The following is a 13,577-nucleotide window of genomic DNA, read 5'->3' on the forward strand; positions in this document are numbered from 1 at the left end:
ACAGTAGCTGCTCTCTATGCTGAGTGTGTGCTGACTAGCCTATACTTGCTGTCATGAGAGGACATGAGGTAAATTAATCAATTCTATTAAGTGAATTTATATGTTCGGGCACTAAATAGACAGCTATACCTGTTGATGAGGTCCTCGTTGTCGTCACTCTCCATCTCGTCCTCGATGGCGGCCTGGAGGTCACCAATCCTCTTGAAGGCTAGTTTAAGGTCCGCCTGCAGGCTCTGATTGGCTGCCTCCAAGCTTTCAATATCCATTTCCTGTTGAACGAGTGAGACACTCTAAGCTAAGGTCACAGCATTACACATACATTTGACCATTTCTGAAGTCTCTTTGTCGGTCTCATTTTGCTGAATGTCTAATACTCCTGAACAAAGCCAGGTTGATGGGAACTGCAGCCGTTATTTCATATCTTCAAAGAGCCCCACTGTAAAAAGCCAGTCTGTACAGTGTCCCAGTCCCCTCGGCCCATTTGTGACTTTGGGTCTTACCAGCTCATGTTTCTTGCGGCTGGCCTCTCCCTCCTTCTTGGCCAGTTCTCCCATCTCCTCCTTGATATCTCTGATCTGTCTCTGGAGCCGCTTGTTCTGCTCCTTCTCCCGGGTCTCGCTGGTGCTGCGGTGATCCCGCTCCTCTGTTAGCTTCTCAAGGTTCTCCTTCAGACGAGCCACCAGGCTCTGAATGACCACCAGCAGACAGGGACTGTGTTAGAAGAACCACTGCACTCATAGTCTATATCCGGCACAGGTCAGAGACCTTATCCTGCATGCAGCTATGAGAGACACTCCATATCTAAAATGGGATTCAGTTGAGGAATCACCTACACTTACTTGCCTTGAGATATTTCCCCAAATAAGGGCAGGAAACTACTGATTAAATAGAGCCTACTTGCAAAACATTGTTCTGCTACATACTGTATTTGCACCACAGAGGAATGCTCCAGCATTTCATATGAGCACTTATAGCTTCTTCAACGTGATGAAAAGGCTGAATCCAGCCTCCACACCAATGCTAAACAGCCAACTTTGTTAAAGTATACCATTAGCCTCCAGCCTTGTCTATGTTTCACACTGTTAGTGGGTGAGTTCTGCTCTCTGCCCTCTCAGCTGTTTATTGATTGGCCTCCTCCACCCCTGGCTTTGATAAGATATACAGTGAGGGGAAAAATTATTTGATCCCCTGCTGATTTTGTATGTTTGCCCACTGACAAAGACATGATCAGTCTATAATTTTAATGGTAGGTTTATCTGAACAGTGAGAGACAGAATAACAACAAAAAAATCCAGAAAAACGCATGTCAAAAATGTTATAAATTTCTTTGCATTTAAATGAGGGAAATAAGTATTTGACCCCTCTGCAAAACATTACTTAGTACTTGGTGGCAAAACCCTTGTTGGCAATCACAGAGGTCAGACGTTTCTTGTAGTTGGCCACCAGGTTTGCACACATCTCAGGAGGGATTTTGTCCCACTCCTCTTTGCAGATCTTCTCCAAGTCATTAAGGTTTCGAGCCTGACGTTTGGCAACTCGAACCTTCAGCTCCCTCCACAGATTTTCTATGGGATTAAGGTCTGGAGACTGGCTAGGCCACTCCAGGACTTTAATGTGCTTCTTCTTGAGCCACTCCTTTGTTGCCTTGGCCGTGTGTTTTGGGTCATTGTCATGCTGGAATACCCATCCACGACCCATTTTCAATGCCCTGGCTGAGGGAAGGAGGTTCTCACCCAAGATTTGACGGTACATGGCCCCGTCCATCGTCCCTTTGATGCGGTGAAGTTGTCCTGTCCCCTTAGCAGAAAAACACCCCCAAAGCATAATGTTTCCACCTCCATGTTTGACGGTGGGGATGGTGTTCTTGGGGTCATAGGCAGCATTCCTCCTCCTCCAAACACGGCGAGTTGAGTTGATGCCAAAGAGCTCGATTTTGGTCTCATCTGACCACAACACTTTCACCCAGTTCTCCTCTGAATCATTCAGATGTTCATTGGCAAACTTCAGACGGGCCTGTATATGTGCTTTCTTGAGCAGGGGGACCTTGCGGGCGCTGCAGGATTTCAGTGTTTCACGGCGTAGTGTGTTACCAATTGTTTTCTTGGTGACTATGGTCCCAGCTGCCTTGAGATCATTGACAAGATCCTCCCGTGTAGTTCTGGGCTGATTCCTCACCATTCTCATGATCATTGCAACTGCATGAGGTGAGATCTTGCAGGCCGAGGGAGATTGACAGTTATTTTGTGTTTCTTCCATTTGCGAATAATCGCACCAACTGTTGTCACCTTCTCACCAAGCTGCTTGCCGATGGTTTTGTAGCCCATCCCAGCCTTGTGTAGGTCTACAATCTTGTCCCTGACATCCTTGGAGAGCTCTTTGGTCTTGGCCATGGTGGAGAGTTTGGAATCTGATTGATTGATTGCTTCTGGGGACAGGTGTCTTTTATACAGGTAACAAGCTGAGATTAGGAGCACTCCCTTTAAGAGTGTGCTCCTAATCTCAGCTCGTTACCTGTATAAAAGACACCTGGGAGCCAGAAATCTTTCTGATTGAGAGGGGGTCAAATACTTATTTCCCTCATTAAAATGCAAATCAATTTATATCATTTTTGACATGCGTTTTTCTGGATTTTTTTGTTGTTATTCTGTCTCTCACTGTTCAAATAAACCTACCATTAAAATTATAGATTGATACTTTCTTTGTCAGTGGGCAAACGTACAAAATCAGCAGGGGATCAAATACTTTTTTCCCTCACTGTAGTTCTCTGTCTACCAGAAATATCCAGCCACTCACAGTGGTTTCAAATGCCATGGGTAGCAACAAGACATGGCTAAACACGACCTTAAAACCCCTTATAACTCTGGATGTATTTTAGATTTGAGTTAAAGCACTGTTTCTGGCTGTCTGCATATTGCTGGTAATTACAAGTCCAAAAGTTGCCAAAATGAGCAAAGATGCATTTGTGCAGGAGCAGAAAATGGATTTCTATTTTTCCCTGGCTGTGTGCGAACAGTAACCTTTATCCTTCACTTAAACGTTTGTCGCAGGCAATATCAGAATGTAATTTGAAACTGACAGAATAACAAATGATATTGTGGAGTGAATAGAATATGAGCTAGTCAGAGGATGAACAGAGCAGAAGGCATTTTCTAACTGTGATAAGCTAACAGTCAGAGTTAGAATGAGGTTATGAGGCTGAATCCATCACTAAAAATCTAAATAACAGTTTGTGAGGTGGCAAAACGTGCATGGTATAACAAATCGTCCTGACTAAATGGTTTTCATTTGCTACTCCCAAAAAAGTAGCTCATTCACCCCCTGTGCAATTCTTCAGCCCTGACCTTCCACACACACACACACACACGCACTGGGCAGGCCGCCAGGCGCCAACCAACGCTCCTCCTCTAGAATGCCCCTCAGCCCCGCTGACTGCTCTCACCTCCAAGCGTTTGACCTGCGTCTTCTCAAACTCCATCTTGGTCTCCATCTCTCGGATCTTGGCCTCCTGCCTGCTGACCAGAGACTTCTCCACCATAGAAGTCTCCTGGAACTCCAGCTGGCTCTGCAGTGCCGAGAGCTGAGGGAGTGAAACACAGGAGTAGGAACATCACACACAAGGCAGGGTTTTAGAAAGAACAACATACTGTAGCAGAAACAAACGGCCACCATACAGTATATTATGTATATACAGTATACTGTATGTGTATATATATTATGTTATCATATATGAACGCAACAGCCTACAGTAATAGTGCAAATGTTCAGCCCACCATTGCTGAAACACAACCTCAACACAACTGGTGATCTATATCCACACCAGGGCCTGAGGCCTGAGGGCTACTCTCTATATCCACACCAGGGCCTTAGGCCTGAGGGCTACTCTCTATATCCACACCAGGGCCTTAGGCCTGAGGGCTACTCTCTATATCCACACCAGGGCCTTAGGCCTGAGGGCTACTCTCTATATCCACACCAGGGCCTTAGGCCTGAGGGCTACTCTCTATATTCACACCAGGGCCTTAGGCCTGAGGGTTACTCTCTATATTCACACCAGGGCCTTAGGCCTGAGGGCTACTCTCTATATCCACACCAGGGCCTTAGGCCTGAGGGCTACTCTCTATATCCACACCAGGGCCTGAGGCCTGAGGGTTACTCTCTATATTCACACCAGGGCTTTAAGCCTGAGGGTTACTCTCTATATCCACACCAGGGCCTGAGGGCTACTCTCTATATTCACACCAGGGCCTGAGGCCTGAGGGCTACTCTCTATATCCACACCAGGGCCTTAGGCCTGAGGGCTACTCTCTATATCCACACCAGGGCCTTAGGCCTGAGGGCTACTCTCTATATTCACACCAGGGCCTTAGGCCTGAGGGCTACTCTCTATATCCACACCAGGGCCTTAGGCCTGAGGGCTACTCTCTATATTCACACCAGGGCCTTAGGCCTGAGGGTTACTCTCTATATTCACACCAGGGCTTTAAGCCTGAGGGTTACTCTCTATATTCACACCAGGGCCTGAGGCCTGAGGGTTACTCTCTATATTCACACCAGGGCCTGAGGGCTACTCTCTGTATTCACACCAGGGCCTTAGGCCTGAGGGTTACTCTCTAAATTCACACCAGGGCCTGAGGGCTACTCTCTATATTCACACCAGGGCCTGAGGGCTACTCTCTATATTCACACCAGGGCCTGAGGCCTAAAGGGCTACTCTCTATATTCACACCAGGGCCTGAGGCCTGAGGGTTATTCTCTAAATCCACACCAGGGCCTGAGGGCTACTCTCTATATCCACACCAGGGCCTTAGGCCTGAGGGCTAATCTCTATATTCACAACAGGGCCTGAGGGCTACTCTCTATATCCACAACAGGGCCTTAGGCCTGAGGGTTACTCTCTGTATTCACACCAGGGCCTTAGGCCTGAGGGTTACTCTCTATATTCACACCAGGGCCTTAGGCCTGAGGGCTACTCTCTATATTCACACCAGGGCCTGAGGATTACTCTCTATATTCACACCAGGGCCTGAGGGCTACTCTCTATATTCACACCAGGGCCTTAGGCCTGAGGGCTACTCTCTATATTCACACCAGGGCCTGAGGCCTGAGGGCTACTCTCTATATTCACACCAGGGCCTTAGGCCTGAGGGCTACTCTCTATATTCACACCAGGGCCTTAGGCCTGAGGGCTACTCTCTATATTCACACCAGGGCCTGAGGGTTACTCTCTATATTCACACCAGGGCCTGAGGGCTGAGGGTTACTCTCTATATTCACACCAGGGCCTGAGGCCTGAGGGCTACTCTCTATATTCACACCAGGGCCTGAGGCCTGAGGGCTACTCTCTATATTCACACCAGGGCCTGAGGCCTGAGGGCTACTCTCTATATTCACACCAGGGCCTGAGGCCTGAGGGTTACTCTCTATATTCACACCAGGGCCTTAGGCCTGAGGGCTACTCTCTATATTCACACCAGGGACTGAGGCCTGTGGGCTACTCTCTATATTAATATCAGGGCCTGTGGCCTGAGGGTTACTCTCTATATTCACACCAGGGCCTGAGGCCTGAGGGCTACTCTCTATATTCACACCAGGGCCTTAGGCCTGAGGGCTACTCTCTATATTCACACCAGGGCCTGAGGGTTACTCTCTATATTCACACCAGGGCCTGAGGCCTGAGGGTTACTCTCTATATTAACACCAGGGCCTGAGGGCTACTCTCTATATTCCCACCAGGGCCTGAGGCATGTGGGCTACTCTTATATATTCACACCAGGGCCTGAGGCCTGTGGGCTACTCTCTATATTCACACCAGGGCCTGAGGGTTACTCTCTATATTCACATCAGGGCCTGAGGCCTGTGGGCTACTCTCTATATTCACACCAGGGCCTGAGGCCTGAGATTTACTCTCTATATTCACACCAGGGCCTGAGGCCTGAGGGCTAATCTCTATATTCACACCAAGGCCTGAGGGTTACTCTCTATATTCACACCAGGGCCTGAGGCCTGAGGGTTACTCTCTATATTAACACCAAGGCCTGAGGCCTGAGGGCTACTCTCTATATTCACACCAGGGCCTGAGGGTTACTCTCTATATTCACACCAGGGCCTGAGGCCTGAAGGTTACTCTCTATATTAACAACAGGGCCTGAGGGCTACTCTCTATATTCACACCAGGGCCTGAGGCCTGAGGGCTACTCTCTATATTCACACCAGGGCCTGAGGCCTGAGGGTTACTCTCTATATTAACACCAGGGCCTGAGGCCTGAGAGCTACTCTCTATATTCACACCAGGGCCTGAGGCCTGCTCTCTATATTTCACATCTCTTTCACATCTCTACTGGGTGCTTTTCACATCTCTACTGGGTGCTTTTCACATCTCTACTGTGTGCTTTTCACATCTCTACAGGGGGTCCAGATCCAGATTAACCTTCCTTTTTAGGAATAGCCCGGCCTCTCTCTCCTGAGCGCGTCAGTTTTAACATAGTTCAGACCAGGATAGGCTTCAAACACCGGACTTCGTTATTGGCACTGCCTATCTATTATTCAAAGCGTAGAGACGTGCACCAGACTGAATTCCTTTTCATTCTTTCTAAAAGTTGCTCCGCTGTTTCAAAGCAGAGAGAAACTATTTGCTAGGAATAATTTCCTGAATATTGACTTTGGGACGTGCATTGGAGGTCAGACGAGGCCTGTGTGTTTAATCTGAAACCAATATAGCTAAACTAACATCTATCTTTATGCCCTCCAGTCCAACTAAAGTAACCTTCAAGGAAAGAAAAGTTGACCGTTTTAAAACTATTTAACTATTCGATGTGTAAAGTAAAAGAAACTGCTCCTGTATGAGGGAGCCCCTGGGAGCACCGTGTACGTTCAATAAGATGACAGCTTCCCTGTCATAATGACTGACTAGGCATCAGAGAGAGAGAGAGAGAGAGAGCGAGGGAGAGTGAGTGGAAGAGAGAGCGCGAGCGAGCGATAGCGGGGGAGAGGGGGAGCGAGAGTGCGAGCGGGGGAGAGAGAGAGAGAGTGAGTGGGGAGAGAGAGCGTGCGGGGGAGAAAGAGAGAGCGTGCGGGGGAGAAAGAGAGAGAGCGTGCAGGGGAGAAAGAGAGAGAGCGAGCGAGCGGGGGAAAGAGAGAGAGCGAGCGAGCGGGGGAAAGAGAGAGAGCGAGCGAGCGGGGGAAAGAGAGAGAGCGAGCGAGCGGGGGAAAGAGAGAGAGCGAGCGAGCGGGGGAGAGAGAGAGAGCGCGAGCGGGGGAGAGAGAGAGCGAGCAGGGGGCGAGAGAGAGTGCGAGAGGAAGGGGGATTTGGACACGGCCCTCGTAGCCTGATGATGATAGATCCCCCCTCCCCCTCGCTCTCAGCGACAGCGGGGATAATTGTTCCGAGGCCAGGGGCTCTGATGGTTATCTCCAGAGTGTCACGCTACAACACAAATGTCCCGTGTCTGGGTGGTATTATGGGGCAACAGACAGAGAGAGCGAAAGGTATTACAGGCTTGATCCCCTGCAGGGTCACCTTGATTTGATGTTGACAAGAACAGCCACACAGACTGTGACCACACTACACGGCTCTACAATTAAATCACTAGGACTGAAGTATGCTAAAGCCAAACGTCACAGCCTGACTGGTCACCGTGACAGACAACAGTCAGACAGACATTCTCTATCTTCAACTGCCAAACAGAGTTGACAATTTAGGTTATTCTGATAGACACATCTCTCAAAAAAGACACATCGATTATCCCATGTCAATCATTTGTAAGGATTACCATGCAAAGAGAGGAGATAGGGGTGGAGGACTTTAAATTCCATGAGGCAGATTACTTTTGTCAACTAGCTAGTCCTGCTCAATGAGTCCCATTATGTTGTTATAATTGCAGACAAAGTGCTGCATTAGGATAGGACAGCCTGTCTATCCCCTATACCCTCCCTGTTAAACAACTGTGTCCCAGTGAACTCTACCTTCTCCTGGACATCCTGCTTCTCCTTGAGGGCCTCCTCCAGCTGGGCTTGTAGGTCAGAGATCTGGGCTAGGTTCTGGGTCGACTACACACACACACACACACACACACACACACACACACACACACACGTTAGCTACTGGTCTGTCTGATCGTTTTAACACCAACTTATCTCTACAGTGTATTGCATCATGTTTACTCTAAGTAGCACAGTACAACATAATATATTCATCCCCATTTGGTCTACACAGTTAGAAAACAAATTGATAAACAACCATAAACAAACATGTTGATCCCAACCATTTCACAGGGACATCTTTTAAAAGCAAGAGCAGGGAGGGGAGACATCAATACATCTCATTTCAATGTGACCCATGTGGAAATCAAATATTAGAGATGAGTGCTTTTTTCCACTAGATGAAGTGCTCCGCATAGCGAGCCCAGGGGAATAGCTGTTTCACTTTAGACGGGATACATTCATTTGGAGCTAGTGGAAGCAGATCACTCATATTTCCATCAGTGTCAGACAGACAGAGCTCACTTTTCATCTCCACTTGATAGCAAACTGTTCTAGATAGATACATTAACACTAATGGAGAGTACTAAGCTGATGCCAAATACTATTTACACCATTGAAATAATGCCCTCGCATTGTGTGTGTGTGACTGTGTGTGTGTGTGTTACCTGGGCGACAGCGGACTTGTGCTTCTTCATGAGCTCGTTCATATCCTCCTGGTCCTCCTCCATACGAGACTGCAGATCATTCTTCTCCCTCTGCAGCCTGCTCAACTGCTCCTCCAGCTGTGAGAGAGAGAGAGAGAGAGAGAGAGAGAGAGAGAGAGAGAGAGAGAGAGAGAGAGAGAGAGAGAGAGAGAGAGAGAGAGAGAGAGAGAGAGAGAGAGAGCGAGAGAGAGCGAGAGAGAGCGAGAGAGAGAGGCGAGAGAGAGAGACACACAGAGAGACAGAGCGAGAGAGAGAGAGACACACAGAGAGACAGAGCGAGAGAGAGAGAGACAGAGAGCGAGAGAGAGAGACACAGAGAGAGCAAGAGAGCGAGAGAGAGAGAGAAAGAGAGAGAGAGAAAGAGAGACACACAGAGAGAGACAGAGCGAGAGAGAGAGAGAGACACAGAGAGAGAGCAAGAGAACGAGAGAGAAAGAGACACAGAGAGAGAGAGGGAGACACACAGAGAGAGAAAGAGACACAGAGAGAGAGAGAGAGAGAGAGAGAGAGAGAGAGAGAGAGAGAGAGAGAGAGAGAGACAGAGAGCGAGAGAGAGAGAGAGAGAGAGACACAGAGAGCGAGAGAGAAACAGAGAGAGAGAGAGACACACACAGAGAGAGAGCAAGAGAACGAGAGAGAGAGACAGGGAGAGAGAGAGACACACACAGAGAGAAAAGGAGAGAGAGAGAGACAGAGAGAGACAGGGAGAGAGACACAAAGAGCGACACAGAGAGCGACAGAGAGAGAGACACAGAGCGAGAGAGATTTATAGAATGTGTAAAATAGGAAGCTGACTTCTGTAAATGTACATTCAATATTCTGAAACGGATATTGATCCAACCAACTGATCCTACAATAATATTGTTTCAGGATATATCCACGATGTACTCAAATCAAATCAAATTTTATTGGTCACATACACGTGTTTAGCAGATGTTATTGTGGGTGTAGTGAAATGCTCCATATGTTATAAACCAGAAGAATGCTCAGCAGTACAGTATATATAGTAGCATTTTACAGTGGAGGCATATTACCCCTGCCACAAAGACTCCTCTGATCATGGGTTAACACAGGATCACATACTGTCTTTTCCCAGTCATTATCAAGCTAGCCAATTAGCGACTAATGCTAGCAGGGTGCTCCTAACTGACTTCAGTGGGAACGTCAGAGGCGTAATCCCATTTCTATAATTACTTCAACAATGCAGAGAGGGGCAGCAGAGAGAGGAGAGGGGCTGGGGACAGTCAGGGGATGTATTAATAAATGATGAATAATGTGGATATCAGAAAAGGCTAATGAATCCATTAGTACATAGCTGAGAGATGAGAGGACTTGTAAAGCACGCTGGCACAGTGACATCCATCCTATTCACATGGAGGGAAAAACAGACTGGGGGAATAGATAATTGACCACATCTGATGAATTTCACCAAAACAGAACCAACAGAATTCCTTGGAAAGGAATTGCAAGATTTCATACTGGTATTAATGACATGGTTGTTATTTTAATAAGGAGATACCCATTCAATTTTTGTTAGACCAAATGCATGCCATCATTTCCAAAAAATATGTGCGAGTAAAGTAAATATCAACCCCAATATTGACTTGTTTGTTCCTGCTGTACTTCAATGACAGATGTATTTTTATTTTTTTATAAACCATAGACAATCATACCATTAAAATGTACATTTAGACTGATGAAATCAGTGTGTGTGTGTTGCAACCTGCAAAACATCTATCCATCCATTCCTCCATCCAACTCTCCCAGTATCTGTTGTTCCCGACCTGCTGCTGTGTGAACTCAATTACCTTTCCCTCTTGCTGCCGAGATACTATTCACCCAATGACAGCTGTATTAAACTGTAATGGATTTCAAGGTGATATGTCTTGTTCAAATTAGAAATGTTCCCGGAAACATGCCATCATAATGGCAGTCTCACCAATGAGAGGTGGATGTCACAGAAAGAGAGAGGTGGGGACGGGGAGGGAAAGAGAGAGAGTGAGTGAGTGAGTGAGTGAGTGAGTGAGTGAGAGAGAGAGAGAGAGAGAGAGAGAGAGAGAGAGAGAGGTGTAAATGGGGGATGAGAAAAGACATGGGGAGAGGGAAGAGATGGAGAAAAGAGAAGAAAGGGAGGAAAGATAGATGAGAGGTGGGATGGCTGTTGCCATGACTCCCATTAGAGCCCACACTAGTGTTTCTTTGTCCTTTAGAGCTGCCTTGTCCATCTAATTGATGACTTCTTTGGCAGAGCTCCAGATCTAAAGGTATTATCCTAGTGTCCTTAGGAGCACACCTGCATCTTTGTTGAAAAAGGTGTGTAGGAAGGTGTGAGAAGTATGTAGGAAAGGCGTAAATTCCTAAGTCGGGATCGGGCCCAATGTCACTCGGCTCCGTCATATCCTCACATGGTCTCTCCTATCATTGCTATGCGGATGACACTCAACTACTTTTCTCCCTCCCCCCTTCTGACACCCAGGTGGCGACACACATCTCTGCGTACCTGGCAGATATCTCAGCTTGGATGTCGGCCCACCACCTCAAGCTCAACCTCGACAAGACGGAACTGGTCTTCCTCCCGGGGAATGCCTGCCCGCTCAAAGACCTCTCCATCACGGTTGACAACTCTACGGTGTCCCTCTCCCAGAGTGCCAAGGACCTTGGCGTGACCCTGGACAACACCCTGTCGTTCTCTGCAAACTTCAAAGCAATGTCTCGCTCCTGCAGGTTCATGTTCTACAACATCCGTAGAGTATGACCCTACCTCACACAGGAAGTGGCGCAGGTCCTAATCATCTCCCGTCTGGACTACTGCAACCCGCTGTTGGCTAGGCTACATGCTTGTGCCATCTAACCCCTGCAACTTATCCAGAACGCTGCAGCCAGTCTGGTGTTCAACCTTCCCAAGTTCTCTCATGTCACCCCGCACCTCCGCACACCACTAGCTTCCAGTCAAAGCATCCACTACTCGACCATGGTACTTGCCTACGGAGCAGCAAGAGGAACTGCCCCTCCCTCCCTTTAGGCTATGCTTAAACCCTACACCCGAACCCGAGTACTCCGTTCTGCCACCTCTGGTCTCTTGCTCAGCCCAGTCCAAACTCTTCTCTGTCCTGGCACCCCAATGGTGGAACCAGCTTCCCCCTGAATCTAGGACAGCAGAGTCCCTGCCCATCTTCCGAAAACATCTGAAACCCTACCTCTTCAAAGAGTATCTAATACCCCCCCCCCCACCCCCAACACCTTGCGCGCTCTGAATAAATGTCATTCAACACTTGCTGTCCTTAGGAACACACCTGCCACTCTAAATGCTTTCACAGATGAACATACATGGTGGCGAGTAAAAGTGCTGGCCTAGGTTAGAGGTCATGGTGTATGGAATAGGTTAGAGGTTATGGTGTATGGAATAGGTTGGAGGTCATGGTGTATGGAATAGGTTGGAGGTCATGGTGTATGGAATAGGTTGGAGGTCATGATGTATGGAATAGGTTAGAGGTCATGGTGTATGGAATAGGTTGGAGGTCATGGTGTATGGAATAGGTTAGAGGTCATTGTGTATGGAATAGGTTAGAGGTCATTGTGTATGGAATAGGTTAGAGGTCATGGTGTATGGAATAGGTTAGAGGTCATGGTGTATGGAATAGGTTAGAGGTAGGAAGGAATGGTGTACTGTACTCACAGCCTGTTTGGCTTTGGAGATGTCGTCCATCTGCACATGCAGGTCCTCAATCTCCACCTCCATAGACTTACGAGCCTTCACTGCTGCCGCACAGGTGAACTCCGACTCCTCCAGCTGAGACAGGGGGAGAGGGGGAGAGAGAGAGGGAGAGATAGAGATAGAGAGAGGGGGGAGAGAGAGACAGGCAGACATAGAGAGAGAGAGAGAAATTCTATTGAATTTTTATTCTGATGTTTCCTGACTTTCCCAGTATCTCTGTGGTGTGTCAGAGAGGCGTAGGAACTGGACGAGTGTGCTATGTGCATACTACCTACCTGGTTTTTGAGCTGGGCGATCTCTCTCTTGCTGGGGGCGTTGTTCTTCATGTGGTCCAGCATGATCTGGGCGTCGGCCAGCAGGGCCTTCGTGCGCTTCAGATCCTTCCTCAGCCTCTTCTCTGTCTCCACGTCTCTGGGTTTCACCTGGGGACAGCAGCAACACAACCAGATTATGACCAGCTCAACACATTAAACCACACACTAAACACAGTACGAACAAAAGCCTGCCTAATCTGTAACTATCCAGTAGGAGAGTTGACAGTCACTGGACATATAACTAGTCTGGGGAAAGCCTGTACAAGGTATGGTGGACTGGTAATGAGTGTGTGACTGTACCTGGTCCTGGGCAGACAGTAGCTTGGTCTCCAGGTCTCTCCTCTCACGTAGGACCTTCTGTTTGTCATCATATTCCTCCTCCAGCTGGACTTCTATCTGCTTCAGCTGAAAACACAGGAACACACATGCATGAGAGCTGTTCCGGATGACTATGTAATACAAGGCCGCAGGGCCAGACGGATTAGCAGGACGTGTACTCCAAGCATGTGCTGACCAACTGGCAAGTGTCTTCACTGACATTTTCAACATGTCCCTGACTGAGTCTGTAATACCAACATGCACTGACGTCTGTAGCCATGAAGTGCTTTGAAAGGCTGGTCATGGCTCACATCAACACCATTATCCCAGAAACCCTAGACCCACTCCAGTTTGCATAGCGCCCCAACAGATCCACAGATGATGCAATCTCTATTTCACTCCACATTGCCCTTTCCCACCTGGACAAGAGGAACACCTACGTGAGAATGATATTAATTGACTACAGCTCAGCATTCAACACCATAGTGCCCTCAAAGCTCATCACTAAGCTAAGGATCCTGGAACTAAACACCTCCCTCTGCAACT

General features: G+C 47.9%; 1 protein-coding gene across 1 annotated transcript in view; it reads right to left on the reverse strand.

Moving 5' to 3' along the window:
* The window catches only part of LOC311106195 (unconventional myosin-XVIIIa-like), a gene marked incomplete at its 3' end in the record, with an annotated part of 152,707 nt that overhangs the window by 10,318 nt on the left and 128,812 nt on the right, over positions 1-13,577 (reverse strand). Inside the window, exons 28-35 of the mRNA XM_084148507.1 lie at positions 13,014-13,118; positions 12,675-12,821; positions 12,361-12,474; positions 8,646-8,762; positions 7,963-8,046; positions 3,440-3,577; positions 501-686; positions 130-269 (exon numbers count right to left, since the gene is read on the reverse strand). Coding sequence (XP_084004633.1) covers positions 130-269; positions 501-686; positions 3,440-3,577; positions 7,963-8,046; positions 8,646-8,762; positions 12,361-12,474; positions 12,675-12,821; positions 13,014-13,118 — 1,031 coding nt within the window. The remainder of the gene's footprint in view (positions 1-129; positions 270-500; positions 687-3,439; positions 3,578-7,962; positions 8,047-8,645; positions 8,763-12,360; positions 12,475-12,674; positions 12,822-13,013; positions 13,119-13,577) is intronic.

The sequence above is a fragment of the Coregonus lavaretus genome, assembly GCF_964263955.1.
Source record: "Coregonus lavaretus genome assembly, chromosome: 30".
Lineage (NCBI taxonomy): Eukaryota > Metazoa > Chordata > Actinopteri > Salmoniformes > Salmonidae > Coregonus > Coregonus lavaretus.